The following is a 14,074-nucleotide window of genomic DNA, read 5'->3' on the forward strand; positions in this document are numbered from 1 at the left end:
ACATTACTGTTGGAGAAGTAAGATCCACTTTTGAGTCTGAAGTGCCTAGGGATTTGATGTTGCACGTAATAATTCTGTCACTGCTTTTCAGTGGTAGTTGTGAGATCTGATGCTGTGAAACCTCTTGCCGCTTTTCCGAGCAGCCCAGCTCAAATCAGCGCTGTGTCGGGTGAGAGCTGAGTATTGGTATAATGAAGTGAAAGGGTTGTAGCTTGAGGTCCAGTTAACAGCTGCAATGGCTCCTGCAGTGGACTATTTGGGGTTTGCCTTTCAGGTGCATTCAGCAGGTGAGCAGATTTTTGGGGGAGAAAGAGGATTTCTTAATCCTTACCAATTTCGTGGTGACAGAATTTGCAGGTTTCCTGTACATTTTTGGCAGAAACGCCAATTGATTTTTAATAAAAAAAAACTTCCCCTTTGTCGTCCCTCGGCCAAGACCTTTTCTGAAGTTTCTCAGAGTTATTTCTGTGGCTCGGCACACAAAGTGGCTTTACAAAGTTCAAAAACTTGAAACGGTCGCTGTCGTGAGACCTGGTCAAAATGCCAAGTAAGACCAGCGGTAATCCATTTAGTTGCAGTGTTCAAAAAGGTTTTGACACCTTTAGATAAAGCCTTGCCTGTTTGAGGATTTACTGAATTTCAAAGGTCATTTCAGGTTTGTAACATCCATTTGTAAACCATTCAGATCTTTCTGGAAGGGGATAAGGTCAACTGCCAGACTCACGACTTCTGTCCATTTAAAAAACTTTTTTGTTTATAAAACTAATAATATCACTACACGTGACTGTACAAACAGAAAACAGGGCGGCACGGTGGTTGGCGCTGCTGCCTCACAGTGCCAGGAACTCAGGTTCAATTTTGGCCTCTGTCTCTGAGTGGAGTTTGTACTTTCTCTCCATCTCTGCGTGGGTTTCCTCCGGGTGCTCCGGTTTCCTCCCGCTGTCCAAAGATGTGCGGGTTAGGTTTATTGGCCTTGTTAAATTGACCCTAGTGTCAGGGGGATGAGCAAGGTAAATGTGTGGGGTGACTGGAATAGAGGCTGGGTGGGATAATTGCTAATGCAGACTCGTTGGGCCGAATGGCCTCTGTAGGGATTCTACGATTCGATGAAAAATGCACAGCAAACGATGCCGGAATAGGAAAAAGATAGAATCAAAAGTTCTTAATCTGAATTTGTGTAGCCGGATGGATGAATTCATCGCACAAGTAGAAATAAATGTGAAAGGCAACGATAACCGTTACAGAGAGACTGGCTGGTGTTTTCTCCTCTTTGCACAGAGTGCTGGCTGAGCTGAGAAAACTGGTGTGATGCTCACAGGCCGCACAGCCAGCTTTCCCCTCCAGATAACGCAGCACTCTGCAAAAAGAAAAACATTACAGTCGTAGCCCACGCTATCACATTGACGTACGGAGAAAGACAACAGAGGCCTCTCTATATTCTGACTTTAAAACGTTCTACCCTCCGCGTGTACACGGAGATGTCCCCACAAACACAAGGGCAACTGTTCCCCCTGTGCCACCCTGCACACATGACAAACCCCACCCCACAAAGATGAGAGCATCCCCCTCGACGGAGCTCCCCAGAGGGGCCTGTAGGTGCTGCTTTGCAGAGGTAAGTACGGCTTACGAGGACAAACGAGTCTCGTCACGCGTCGCCCCCTCGCCATCCAAAGCCGTTCAGATAATAATCAATCTTTCTAATTTTGCTACCAAAGTGGATAATCTCACGCTCGTTCAAATTATACTGCATTTGCCGTGCATTTTCCCACTCGCTCGACCTGTCCGAATCGTACTAAAGCACCTCCGCGTCCTCCTCGCAGCTTACCCTCCCGCCCCGACTTTGTGTCATCTGCAAATTTGGAGATATTACGTTTAGTTCCCTCGTTTAAATCGTGAACATATATTGTGAATAATTGGAATTTGAACACTCACGCCCCATGAGTTACTGCCTGCTGTTGAGAAAAAGAGTTAAGTCCTACTCTTTGTTTCCTGTCTGCCAGCCAATTTTCTATCCATCTCAATACACTACCCCCAATTCCGTGCACTTCAATTTTACACGCTAATCTCTTACATGAGACCTTGTTGAAAACCTTCTGCAAGTCCAAATAAACCACAACCTTTGGCTCACCATCACCAACTCTACTAGTCAAATCCTCAAACAATTCCAGTACATTTGTCAAGCGTGATTTCCCTTTTGTAAATCCATGTTGACTTTATCTGATTCTACTGCTGTTTTCCCAATGTTTTGCGATAAAATCTTTGATAACGGACTCTAGGTATTTCCCCATTACTGACGGCAGGGTTGATTGGTCTACAATTCCGTTTTCTCTCCGCCTTCCTTTTTAAATAGTGGAGTTACGTTAGCTACTCTCCGATCTATAGGACCTGTTCCAGGCTCTTTAGAATTTGAAGATGACCGCCAATGCATCCACTATTCCAAAGGACACTTCCTTAAGTACTCTGGTATGAAGATTAACAGGCCTTGGGGATTTATCAGCTTTCAATCACATCAGTTTCCCCAGTTCCTCCCCCTCACTAAACCCTATGTTCCCCCACATTTCTGGTACTTTATTTATATTCTTCTTTGTGAAGACAAAACAGAAGTATATATTTAGCTGATCAACCATTTCTTTGTTCACCATTATAAATTCCCATGTTTCTGACTGTAATTCTGATATTTCTCTTCTCCAATCTTCTTCTTTTCACAAAAAGTTTCAGTCAGTCTTCACGTTGCCCACAAACTTACTCTTGTACTAAATTCTAAACTGTTCCTAATCTTCAGGTGTGTTATTTTTCTGGCTGATTTATATGTCTCTTCCTTGGATCCAATACTATCTCTAATTTCTTGTGTGATTCATGGTTTGACCACCTTCCTGTTTTACTTTTGCTATTTGAAAATTGGTCTCTAAAAGCAATATTTGTCTCTATAAATAAGATTTCCCAATCGATCACTGTCAACTCATGACTCATACCATTATAGTTTCCTTTGAGATTCTGACTCAGTTACATCGAAGGGCTAGATGGCCTACTCCTGCTCCTATTTCTTATGTTCTTATCACTCTCCATCTTGATGAAGAATTCTATCATATTATGGTCACTTATCCCCAAGGGGCTTGCGCAACTAGATTACAACTTTCTCATTATACAATACCCAGTCTAGAATGAGCTGTTCTTCAGTTCCTCGACATATTGATCCAGAGAACCATCCCGTAAACATTCCAAGAATTCCTCCTCTACAGTATCGTGACTAATTTGATTTGTCCGGTCTCTATGCAGATGAAAGTCACCCATAATTACAGATGTTCCTTTATCACTCGCGTCCCTAATTTCCTGCTTAATGCCGTTCCGGACATGATCGCTACACTTTGGGGATCTATATACAGTCCACACTGATGTTTTTTGCCCTTTAATATTACTCAGCTCTACCCATACAGATTCCGCATGCCGGAGCATATTTCCTCAGTTTTACATTAATTTCCTCTTTAACCAGCAATGCAACCCCACTCCTTTCTTTTTTGTCTGTCTTCCCTAAATGCTGAATTATATCATATCTGTTTACGCCAATTTGCACGATTAATTAATCCACTTTATTGCGAATGCTCTGTGAGTTAAGCCTCAAAGCCTTAAGTCTTGTCTTTTTAACATTACTGTTCCCGTTCCCAGTATTTTTCACTGTTAGCCCTGTTTGATTCTGGCCCTTGATTTCTCTGCTTGTCGCTTTTCTGATTCCCCTTACTGTCTTTTATTTTTGTCCTTGTTCCCCCCTCTGCTGACTCCTTGCGTAGCTTTCTATCCCTCTGCCAATTTAGTTTAAACCCTCCCCAAGTACTGTACCAAATACTGCTGGTGGCAGACAGGAAGCAGAGAGCAGGAATAAACAGGTCCTTTTATAGTGGAAGGCAGTGAGTAGTGTGGTACCACAGGGTCCTGGTGCTGCCCAGGCGTAATCCATCTAGTTATTTTTGGTCCCACCTCTCCCAGAACCGATCCCAATGTTCCAGTGTAAACTGTAATGTTCTATGTTCTATGTTCTATGTTCAATGTTCCAGTGTAGGTTAGATGGATTAGTCGTGGTAAATGTGTGGGGCTACGGGGATAGGGTACAGGGGAAGGTCTGGTAAGATACTCTGTAAAGGAGGCAGTGCCGACTCGATTTGCCAAACGGGCTCCTTCTGCACCGTAGGGATTCTATGGGGAATCGTAAACACTCTGTCACGCCATCTTTTCAGCCGCATATTCATCCAACGTATCCTGCTATTTTTACTCTGACTAGCACGTGGCACTTGTAGTAATCCTGAGATTTTTGAGATTCTACGTTTCAACCTATTCCCTTGTTGTAGTGGAGAATTTCTTGTTTTCTGAGCTGTGATAGTAAAACTAAACCAAGTTTGCTTTGCAAAAACAACTCGCTTTTGTTATCACAAAACTGCATGCAGCACGTGGCAGAGACTTGGAGACGGAAAGCAGTCCCTACAAACTGCAGTTTCGATACCAAGACCGCGCCGGCTACAAGAATCAGTTCCACAGTTATACCTTTTTCTTATCAGTGTACATGTTCAATTTGTAATACGAGCAGCAATACATCAATTGTATTAGGATCCGGTGACCTCCGAGACCTCTCTGTCTCATCGATAATATCATTATCTTGTCCTTTCGGTAGAACAGAAGAAGGCCGATGACTTAGTCATTTCTGACCTTATCTCACCTCGCTCATCCAGCCCTAAGTTACGTGGAGTCAGCCTTGACTTGAGTTGCTCTGATGTTCGTCATGTCTTAGGTTATTCAGATCAGTTTTACAGGGGTCTGGCAATCTGAAATAGCTTGGTCAGCTCTCCTTTATTTTATACCAATTACTTGACCATTTTTCCCATCGTGCCACTTCTTCCTGCGTACACTACCACACCCTAATCCCTCTATTGTGCTTTTAGGTTGTAATTTTTTTTTTAAACCTATGTCTTTTGGACAAACGTGTACCACGTCCACTCGCTGTTCACCTTCAGAATGTTGTGTACCTGCTCCGAGTCATCCTTGACCGCAGCACCAGGGAGGCAACGTACCGTCTCGGAGGCTCGTTTACGGCCACAGAAAAACTCATCTGTTCCCTTTACAATTGAATCCCCCGTAACTATTGCATCCCCCGCACTTCCTACTTCTCCCCCGTGCAGCAGCACCAAACATTGTGCAATAAATTTGGCTGTCGCTGCTTTCCTCTGAGAGGTCATTCCCCTCGACGGTATCCAAAGTGGTATATCTGTTTTGCAGAGGAATAGCCACAAGAGATTCCTGCACTGCCTGCCTAGTGGTCACCCATTCCCTTCCTACCTGCCTGTGCTGTGACCGCCTCTCTATATGCACTATCCACGATACTCTTCACCTTATGGATACTCGAGGTGTATCAAGGACCCCGGCCGCTGTTCAAGTTCTGAAACCCGGACTTCCCAGATGATGTATCTGGACTTTCAAAATGCTTTTTTTTTGGACAAGGTCGCACACAAGAGATTAATGAGCAAAATTAAAGCTCGTGGTATGGCGGGGGGGTAATGTATTGCTGTGGATAGAGAACTGGTTGGCAGACAGGATGGGAGATGCTGGCGTTGGACTGGGGTAAATACAATGAGAAGTCTCACAACACCAGGTTAAAGTCCAATAAGTTTATCTGATTGTAAACCCACAAGCTTTTGGGGTTCGCCCCTTTGTCCCTCGCCTGACGTCGGGGCAAACCCGAAAGCTGGTGGCAGACAGGAAGCAGAGAGCAGGAATAAACGGATCCTTTTTATAGTGGAAGGCAGTGACTAGTGGGATACTGCAGGGTTCAGTGCTGGGACTCCAGCTGTTCACAAAATATATTCGTGATTTGGACAAGGAAATTGAATGCAATATTCCCAAATTTGGAGATGACACGAAGCTGGGTGGTAGTGTGTGCTGTGAGGAGGATGCTAAGAAGCTGCAGGGTGACTTGGACAGGCTGGCTGAGTGGGCGAATGCTTGAAAAATGCAATGTAATGTGGATCAATGTGAGGTTATCCACTTTGGTAGCAAAAATAGGAAGGAAGATTATGATATGAATGGTGGCAGTTTAGGAAAAGGGGAAGTGCAACGTGACTTGGGTGTTACGTGGAACAATCGTTGAAGGTAGGCATGCAGGTACAGCAGGGGAAGAGGAAAGCTAATGGCATGCTTTCCCTGTCACCACCTCTCTAGCTGCACTATCCGTGATACTCTTCACAGCAAGAGGATTTGAGTACAGGAGTGTGAGGATGTGTTGCTGCAATTATACAGGGTCTCGATCGGGCCACACCTGGAGTATTGTGTGCCGTTTTCATCTCCTAGTCTCAGCAAAGATATTCGTGCTACTGAGGGAATCCAGCGAAGGTTCAGCAGACTGATTCCCTAAAGTGGACCAGATGCGTTTTTCCAACAATCGACAATGGCGCGGTCCTCGGTGCGTTCTTAAATCGAGACGTTTACTGAATTCAAATTCCACCATCTGCCTCGGTGAGATTCGAACAAAGGTCCTCAGATCGTGGTCTGAGTTTCTGGATGAGTAGTTTGGTGATAATCCTGCGAGGCTATCACCATCCCTGATAGGGTGGGAATGTGATGTTGGGAAATTTCAGTTGCACGATTCAGCTAAAGCGATTGAAGTTTGAAATTACCTGTAAATGTAGCAAAGAAATCTGACACAGCAAGTCAAATTTACATCATTTTCTTATATTGTGTCCTATAGCGGAGAGGAGATCAGATTATCTTCCTGCAGTGATAGCCTGTAGTGTTATTCTCTCGGTCCTGGTCTTAGCAGCGGCAGCAGTTGTGACTTACCACGGTTGTTCAAAGAAATAAACGGTAAGGAAACTTTAAAAGAATTGACCGTGGCGTGGTTCCCTATCCAATACTAATCATTGTAGCCCAGACCGTTCAATCTCCAGATTGTCGGAGTCCAGATGTATAACCCAAGATGAGCAGTGGGATCCTGGAGAAGTCCAGACACGTTAGCTTATGTGGGAGTTGCCTGGGAAGTCTGAACTTCTGACTCGTGATTGCCTCGCACCCTGGACCCTCCTCAAGTCTCCATTCTTAAGTGGAGTCATAGGGTGGGATTTTATGCTTTCGCTCGTCCAGAAACCGTAAAATCCTGCCCGAAGTTGACGGACCTTTCTACGGTCCGGCCCTCGCCTGCTCTGATTCCGTGGCAGGCGGGGTAGTAAAAGTCCGGCCACGGAGTCAAACAGTTGTACGGCACGGAAAAGACCCTTTGGCCTATTGTCAATAACTACTACTAAAGTCGCGCTAATTCCATTTTCCAGCACTTGTCCCATATCTTTGATGTTTCAAGAGCTCATCCAAATAAATTTTAAAGGTTGTAAGATTTCCAGCCTCCGTTCCAGCCCCAGACGTGCATTTCAGATTTCCACCACCCTCTGATTGAATTTTTTTTCTCAAATCCCCTCTGAATCTCCTGCCCTGCACCCAAAAACTATGCCCATAAGTGACTGACCCCTCAACTGAGGGGAACAGCTGTCCGTACCCCTCTGTCTTATACACCTCGATCATGTCCCCCCTCAACCTCTGCTCTAAAGAAAACAATCCAATTCTATCCAATCTACATATCATCTCTTTTATTTCTCTTGGATTGTTAGGGCACCTATAGAACACTCCCAGCAATGTGATTGCTCTTTTTTGGTTTTTAAGTTCTACCCATATAGTTCTGTTAGAAGAACCTTTAAAGATGTCCCTTTTTGCTGCTGTAATTGATTCCCTGATCAAATTGTGACATCCCTCCCCTTTTTACCTCCTTCCTGTCCCTCCTGAAGACAATATATCGTGGAACGTTTAGCTGACGAACCTTTCCCTCTCTCAACCGTGTCTCAGTGACAGCAACGACATCATACCCCCAGGTTTTAATATGTGCCTCAACTCATCTGTTTTGTTTTCAGACTTTTGTCATTAAAGTAAATATCATCCAATCTTGCCAAATTCCCTTGCGCACTAACTGGCCTGTAACTTGTAGCCCAGTGGTTAGCACTGCTGCTTCACAGCTCCAGGGTCCTGGGTTCGATTCCCGGCTTGGGGCACCGTCTGTGTGGAGTTTGCACATTGTCCTCGTGTCTGCGTGGGTTTCCTCCGGGTGCTCTCGTTTCCTTCCACGGTCCGAAGATGTGCGGGTTAGGTTGATTGGCCGTGCTAAGACATTGCCCCTTAGTGCCCAGGGATGCGTACGTTAGAGGGATTAGTGGGTATAATATGTAGGGCTACGGAGGTAGGACCTGGGTGGGATTGTGTTCGGTGCAGACTCGATGGGCCTCTTTCTACACTACAGGGTTTTATGACTCTATAACTTCTATACCTTCCTGTCTCTTCTAATTTTGGCTGTGTATCTCCCCCTGCTGAACCCTCTCTCAGGATCCCATACCCCTGCCAAGTTAGTTAAAAACCTCCTTAACAGCGTGAGCAAACCTCCTGGTAAGAACACCCTGTCACAAATCGGTTCGGGTGCATCCCATTCAAAAACAGATTAAGGAAGAAATCCTTTGAAACTCAATAACTGCAAAAAGCTGACAATGTGAAAAATAAAACTTAGTGGAACTTTTTCCTTGTCCAAGAGCCTGCCTGCGCAAAATGTCCTGCGAGTGCATTACAAAGCTGTTTCTTTACTATATCTAAACTAATGTGATCTAAACATGTTCTTGCTTGAGGAACTTTTAGTTACGTAATGTCTAACTTGTTTCTTAATTACCAGATCTAAACAAGGACATTCTGCAAGACACAATGGAAAGGAAACTTCAGCAACAGTTTTGAAATGCGTCCGAAAAGATGACCCTAGCGCGTAATCGACCGTAAAAATGCTTAAAGAATGTTTGAAATCTACCTGTTAAAGCAATCTTCAAATGTCATCATGTTATTGGGGGGAATATTACTCTCTTGTTCACATTGAGGGAGATCTGCCCCCCCACCTTGAAAGCTGTTAAAATTTCTGCTTTTAAAAAATAGGAGACAGTTTGATTAAATGTTTCTTTATGAAGATAGAAGTGATCGAACTGCGTGCTAAAAATACAAATCTCATTCTGCTATTATCCTAGAGCTGGAACAACAATCAGTGATGTTTACATATTGCACTAATTCTCGTTCACCACAGATATTGAGATAGGTTCTCTGATCCTGCTGCAGTGAACAGAGATTTGATGAGCACCAAATTCTCTGTCCTCGCGTGAGGGCATGAACGGCTGTAGAATTTGCGTTGCTAGTCACAGGATGCAGAATTGATTCTTTTGATCTCATTCATTAGGACATAAGGCACAAATATTTCTGACTTGAAACCATAGAAATCCATAAATAAAAGAAGTGAAATGCAACTTTTGGGTGTGAAACTAATTTACTTGTATTTTAAATATCATTAGTGGGCCCTGGACTGAAGTCTCTGGGCTCTCTAGCCTCTCCCCCTCTGTCAAGAGCAATTTACTAAAAACCCAGTCACCCCTTAAATATTCACAGTGGCAGCAGTGTGCACCATACTCAAGAAAGCTCCTTCAACGGCACATTCCAAATCCATGACCCCTACCACCTAGAAGGGCAAGGGCAACACATCCTGCAAGTTTCCCTCCAAGCCACACACAATCCTAATGTGGAACTATATTGCCACTCCTTCACTGTTGCTGGGTCAAAATCCTGGAAATCTCTTCCAAACAGTATTAGGGATTCCTAAAGCACGTGCACCGTAAATCAGATCTCGTCCTAGGCTGGAATTCTCTGGTGCTGCTGCAGCGAATGGAGTTTTGGCCGAGCACCAAATTCTCCATTCTCACTGGCAGCAGGGATACAGCGAGTGAGATTAGAGAATTCCACCCAAGGATCGCAACAGTTCAAGGACGGATCTTGGGCGGAACTTCACCAACACGTTGCGCCCATTTTCGGGCGTGAGGAAGTGGTAACGTGGGGTGATTGGGGCGATATGTGCCTGTTTTCACAAAGTTCCTACACCACGAGGAGAAACAAAAAAAATCAGAGCAATCAGGAGCCTGCCCAAAACGGGTACAAAGTCAATTTAAATATTTTTGCATTCATCTCAATGCATGCCCCAATTTATGAGCCCACCTTCCTTTACCTCAGCTGGATCAGTCTAGAAAACACCTCCTCTTCAAAAGTCAGCTTCTGACATTCCATCAGCGGGAGTTAGTGAGGAGGGAAGTGCCTACCATCAGATGGTTCTGTTCTGCTCACAGGAGGTTGTTTTGTGGCAGCCATGTTGCATTTTGGGTCGGGAGGGATCTGCGAGTGTGTGGGAAGGATGTCGGTGGTGGGGAGGATGGCAGTGGCTGTTGCTGATCACAACGTCCGATGTTTGATTTTCAGCATGGACCCGGGTGATAGTGATGCAGTCTCAGGACTTGTTAAGCAGCACTGTCTGTGGCCAATACTGCATGGATCATAAGAACATAAGAAATAGGAGCAGGAGTAGGCCATCCAGCCCTTCGAGCCTGCCCCGCCATTCAATAAGATCATGGCTGATCTGAAGTGGATCAGTTCCACTTTCCCGCTTTCTCCCCATAACTCTTAATTCCCTTGTCCACCAAAAACCTATCTACCCGTGTCTTAAATATATTCAGTGAGGTAGCCTCCACTGCTTCAACGGGCAGAGAATTCCAGAGACTCACCACCCTTTGAGTGAAGAAGTTCCTCCTCAACTCCATTCTAAACCGCAGCCCCCCCCGCCTATTTTGAGGCTGTGCCCTCTATTTCTATTTTCCCTTCTAAGCGGAAAGAATCTCTCTCCCCCTACCCTATCTAGCCCCTTCGTTATCTTGTGAGTCTCTATAAGATCCCCCCTCAGCCTTCTAAACTCTAACGAGTACAGGCCCAGTCTGTTTAATCTCTCCTCATAAGCTAACCCCCTCATCTCTGGTATCAGCCTGGTGAACCTTCTCTGTCCTCCCTTCAAGGCCCATATATCTTTTCGCAAATAAGGAGACCAAAACTGCACACAGTACTCCAGCTGCGGCCTCACCAGTGCCCTGTACAGTTGCGGCAAGACCTCCCTGCTTTTATATTCTATCCCCCTCGCTATAAAGGCCAACATCCCATTCGCCTTCCTGATCGCCTGCTGCACCTGCAGACTGGGTTTTTGCGACTCGTGCACAAGGACCCTCAGGTCCCTCTGCACAGTAGCATGCCGCAGCTTTTCGCCCTTTAAATAATAATCCCTCCGACTATTATTTCGACCAAAGTGGATAACCTCACATTAGCTAACGTTATACCCCATCTGCCAGGTTCTCGCCCGCTCGCTCAGCCGATCCAGATCTCTCTGCAGACTTTCTGCCTCCTCCACGCAATTCGCTTTTCCACTCATCTTCGGGTCCCAGCGTGTGTTGCTGGGGAGGCTGTGGGGAAGTGGCGGGCAGTATAGGCAGTGTCTGTTGCTGGGCTAGGGGTAAGCAGAGTTCCATAACCTCTCCATCTGTCTCCAAAATCCCTCATCAAATCCTTCTCCTGCCCCCTCACCCCCGATTGACAAGATGGTTGACCTTGCTGTTCTTTTGGTTGCTGCTGGAACTGAGGAGGAGGAGGAGCAGGAGGATGATTTCCAGGCAGAGGAGGCCCAGGCCTTACCACTTGCAGGACTAGAGGGAGATGGCCAGAGGCAGCACATGGCCACCATTCACCTGGGGGGCAAGAGGGGGTGCGCAGGAGGAGGGGGGAGTGGAGACCTCAGCAGTTCCGCGTCCAAATGGCCTTCGAATAATTGTCAGATATCACATGCTGTCAATGGCTTCGAAAGGAGACAGTGCAACACCTGCTGCAGGACCTTACACCTTGGGTGGTAACGGGGCACTCACTGGGTCAGTGGCTGTAAAATTGATGGCCACTTTAAAATTTTATGCCACCTTCTAGACCCCCAGTGGAGGTGTAGGTGGCATTTCGCAGTCAGCCATCCACAACTGTGTGAAGGGGGTCACGGATGCACTCTGTGCCCAGGCTGGCCAGTATCTCAAATCTGACGTGGACCAGGACTAGCAGGAAGCCCGGGCTGCAGGATTTGCAGCCATTGCAGGGGGCTATGACTACACCCACGTTGCTGTCAAGGCCCCGGTTCAGAATCCAAGACGATCCATGATTAGAAAGGGCTTCCATTCCCTAAATGTGCAATTGGTGTGTGAGCATAATATCATGCACACCTGTGCCAGACCCCCGATCAGCTTCATCTGGAGGAGCTCATATATCCTGGAGGTCTTTGAGGAGGAGCCCAGAGTGCAGGGATGGCTCGTGGGGAATATGGGGTATCCATTTTGGACTTGGCTGGGGATGCCTGTGGAGAGGGCTGAGACAGATGTGAAGACTTAGTATACTGAGGCCCATGTGGCCACCTGTCCCATAGTGGAGAGTGCATAGAACTCCTCATAATGGGGTTACACGCCTGGGCCACTCTGGCAGGGCCCTACAATATAGTTCCCTGATTTCTTCCCACATTGCGCCCTTCACAACCTAGCACAGCAACAAGGACACCTTCTGGTGGAAGGGGATGTGAAGGCCGACCAGGTGTCACTGGGGAGGAGGCCACCAGCAAGAGGAGAAGGAGGAAGAGGAGTTAGCGAGTTTCCTTGGCAGGAATGATGATGACTCGCTAAGCATCGTTGTGATGACGCCACGATGCAAACTAGCCTGACTTCTACCTGAGCTCCGCATGCACGCTGGCACCTGGGCCCACATCGGTGTAGTGGGTAAGGGATCAGTAAGCCCCCATGCAGGGCCCTGTGGGAAGGTGGAGTGGGGGAGGGGAGGGAATCTCTCCTGGGTTCTGGGGATGCCATATCTTTATTTTTCAGTGACACAGTGTTGAGGGGCCTCCCCCATTGACATTGACAAGAGTCTTTCCGCCGATTGTCAGGGTAAGAGCATTTCCATTATAGGCAAATCTGAGACAAAGTAATCACAGGTGGGTGGTGAAAAAACACTTACTGCTGGCAATAAAAGTGTCTAATTGATAAGTGCCAACATAAACACATGTGACCAGGAAACGTTAAAGAGCTTACATATCTAACTAGTGCTGTCCTTCATTGTGGCATTTTAGAGCTGAAACAATTTCTTAACCTTACATGGCCTATCACTGTGTCTTGGTATCTCCGCAGAATGTACACTGGAGGTGGCGGAGGCTAGCTGCCTACCACTCCCCATGGCCTGTGATGCCCTTGGCGGGCGTCCTCCGGAGGGCCTGGACCTTGAGGGTGCTGGCGGGCTTCCAAGTATCAAGGATATAGCCGTGACAACCTCTTCATCCAGTTGCCTCTGAGATGCCCCAGTGTCAGGAAGGGGGAATTCAGAAGGTGTTGCCAAAGGTGCAATCTCCTGGCTGGCAGGTCCACAGCATGGACTTGAGCCCTGCCCCCTCCCTCGGGGTTCCTGTGGGCCCCTGGATGCTCGAGAGCAGTGCCAGTTACGAGGTTTCCTCACTCGGGCTCCTGGGGGAGTGGAGTGGTGCGCCTTGCACTCCCTCTGAGCACTAAAATGCAGTTGTTGATGACGGTAGCACAACGCTTTTAACATGAAAGTGTCCATTGCCAGCTTCATCATCAATGGTGGCAGAGAGACACTGTGCAGGTCAGCTGGAGATCTTGGGACTCAAGGAGACTGTGCCAGGCCAACTGCTGCACTTGACAGTTGGCGAGGGGGGGTGCGCTGATTCACTTTGTGAATGTCTAACTCCACCCGTCGGGCTACAGCAAACAACTTTCTCTGAACAACGGCCACTTATCTTAGCACCATAGCTGTGAAGCAACAACGCTAACCACTGTGCTAATGTGCCGCTGCTGGTCAACAACAGATCTGCTGTTCCTGATCTGACCATCACCCCCAACAACCTCTCTAGGGGAAGGCCCCGTGGCTGGAACGGCTGACAGTGGAGATCTTCAAGGCATGCAGGGACACACTCTCTTTTCAATTATTTGAAAAAATCTTTTATTTATGTTTTGTTTGCACATCAGCCTCACATTCCTAATCTACAGGCACCCAGTGCAGAGGGAGGAGAAGGAGGAGGAGGAGGACAACCTCGTGAAGCTGCTCTTTGGCTTGACCACACTCACCACAA

At 46.7% G+C, this 14,074-nt stretch overlaps 1 protein-coding gene and 1 long non-coding RNA gene across 2 annotated transcripts in view; one reads left to right on the plus strand and one right to left on the minus strand.

Moving 5' to 3' along the window:
• The window catches only part of LOC145354783 (ectonucleotide pyrophosphatase/phosphodiesterase family member 7), a 41,244-nt gene extending 31,923 nt beyond the window's left edge, over positions 1–9,321 (plus strand). Inside the window, exons 6-7 of the mRNA XM_080206259.1 lie at positions 6,728–6,843; positions 8,738–9,321. Coding sequence (XP_080062385.1) covers positions 6,728–6,840 — 113 coding nt within the window. The 3' untranslated portion in view covers positions 6,841–6,843; positions 8,738–9,321. The remainder of the gene's footprint in view (positions 1–6,727; positions 6,844–8,737) is intronic.
• LOC145354785 (uncharacterized) overlaps positions 1–14,074 on the minus strand; it is a 29,881-nt gene that overhangs the window by 318 nt on the left and 15,489 nt on the right. The gene's annotated exons all lie outside the window — the stretch shown is intronic.

The sequence above is a fragment of the Carcharhinus amblyrhynchos genome, chromosome 18 (genome assembly GCF_965287045.1).
Source record: "Carcharhinus amblyrhynchos chromosome 18, sCarAmb.v2.hapA, whole genome shotgun sequence".
Lineage (NCBI taxonomy): Eukaryota > Metazoa > Chordata > Chondrichthyes > Carcharhiniformes > Carcharhinidae > Carcharhinus > Carcharhinus amblyrhynchos.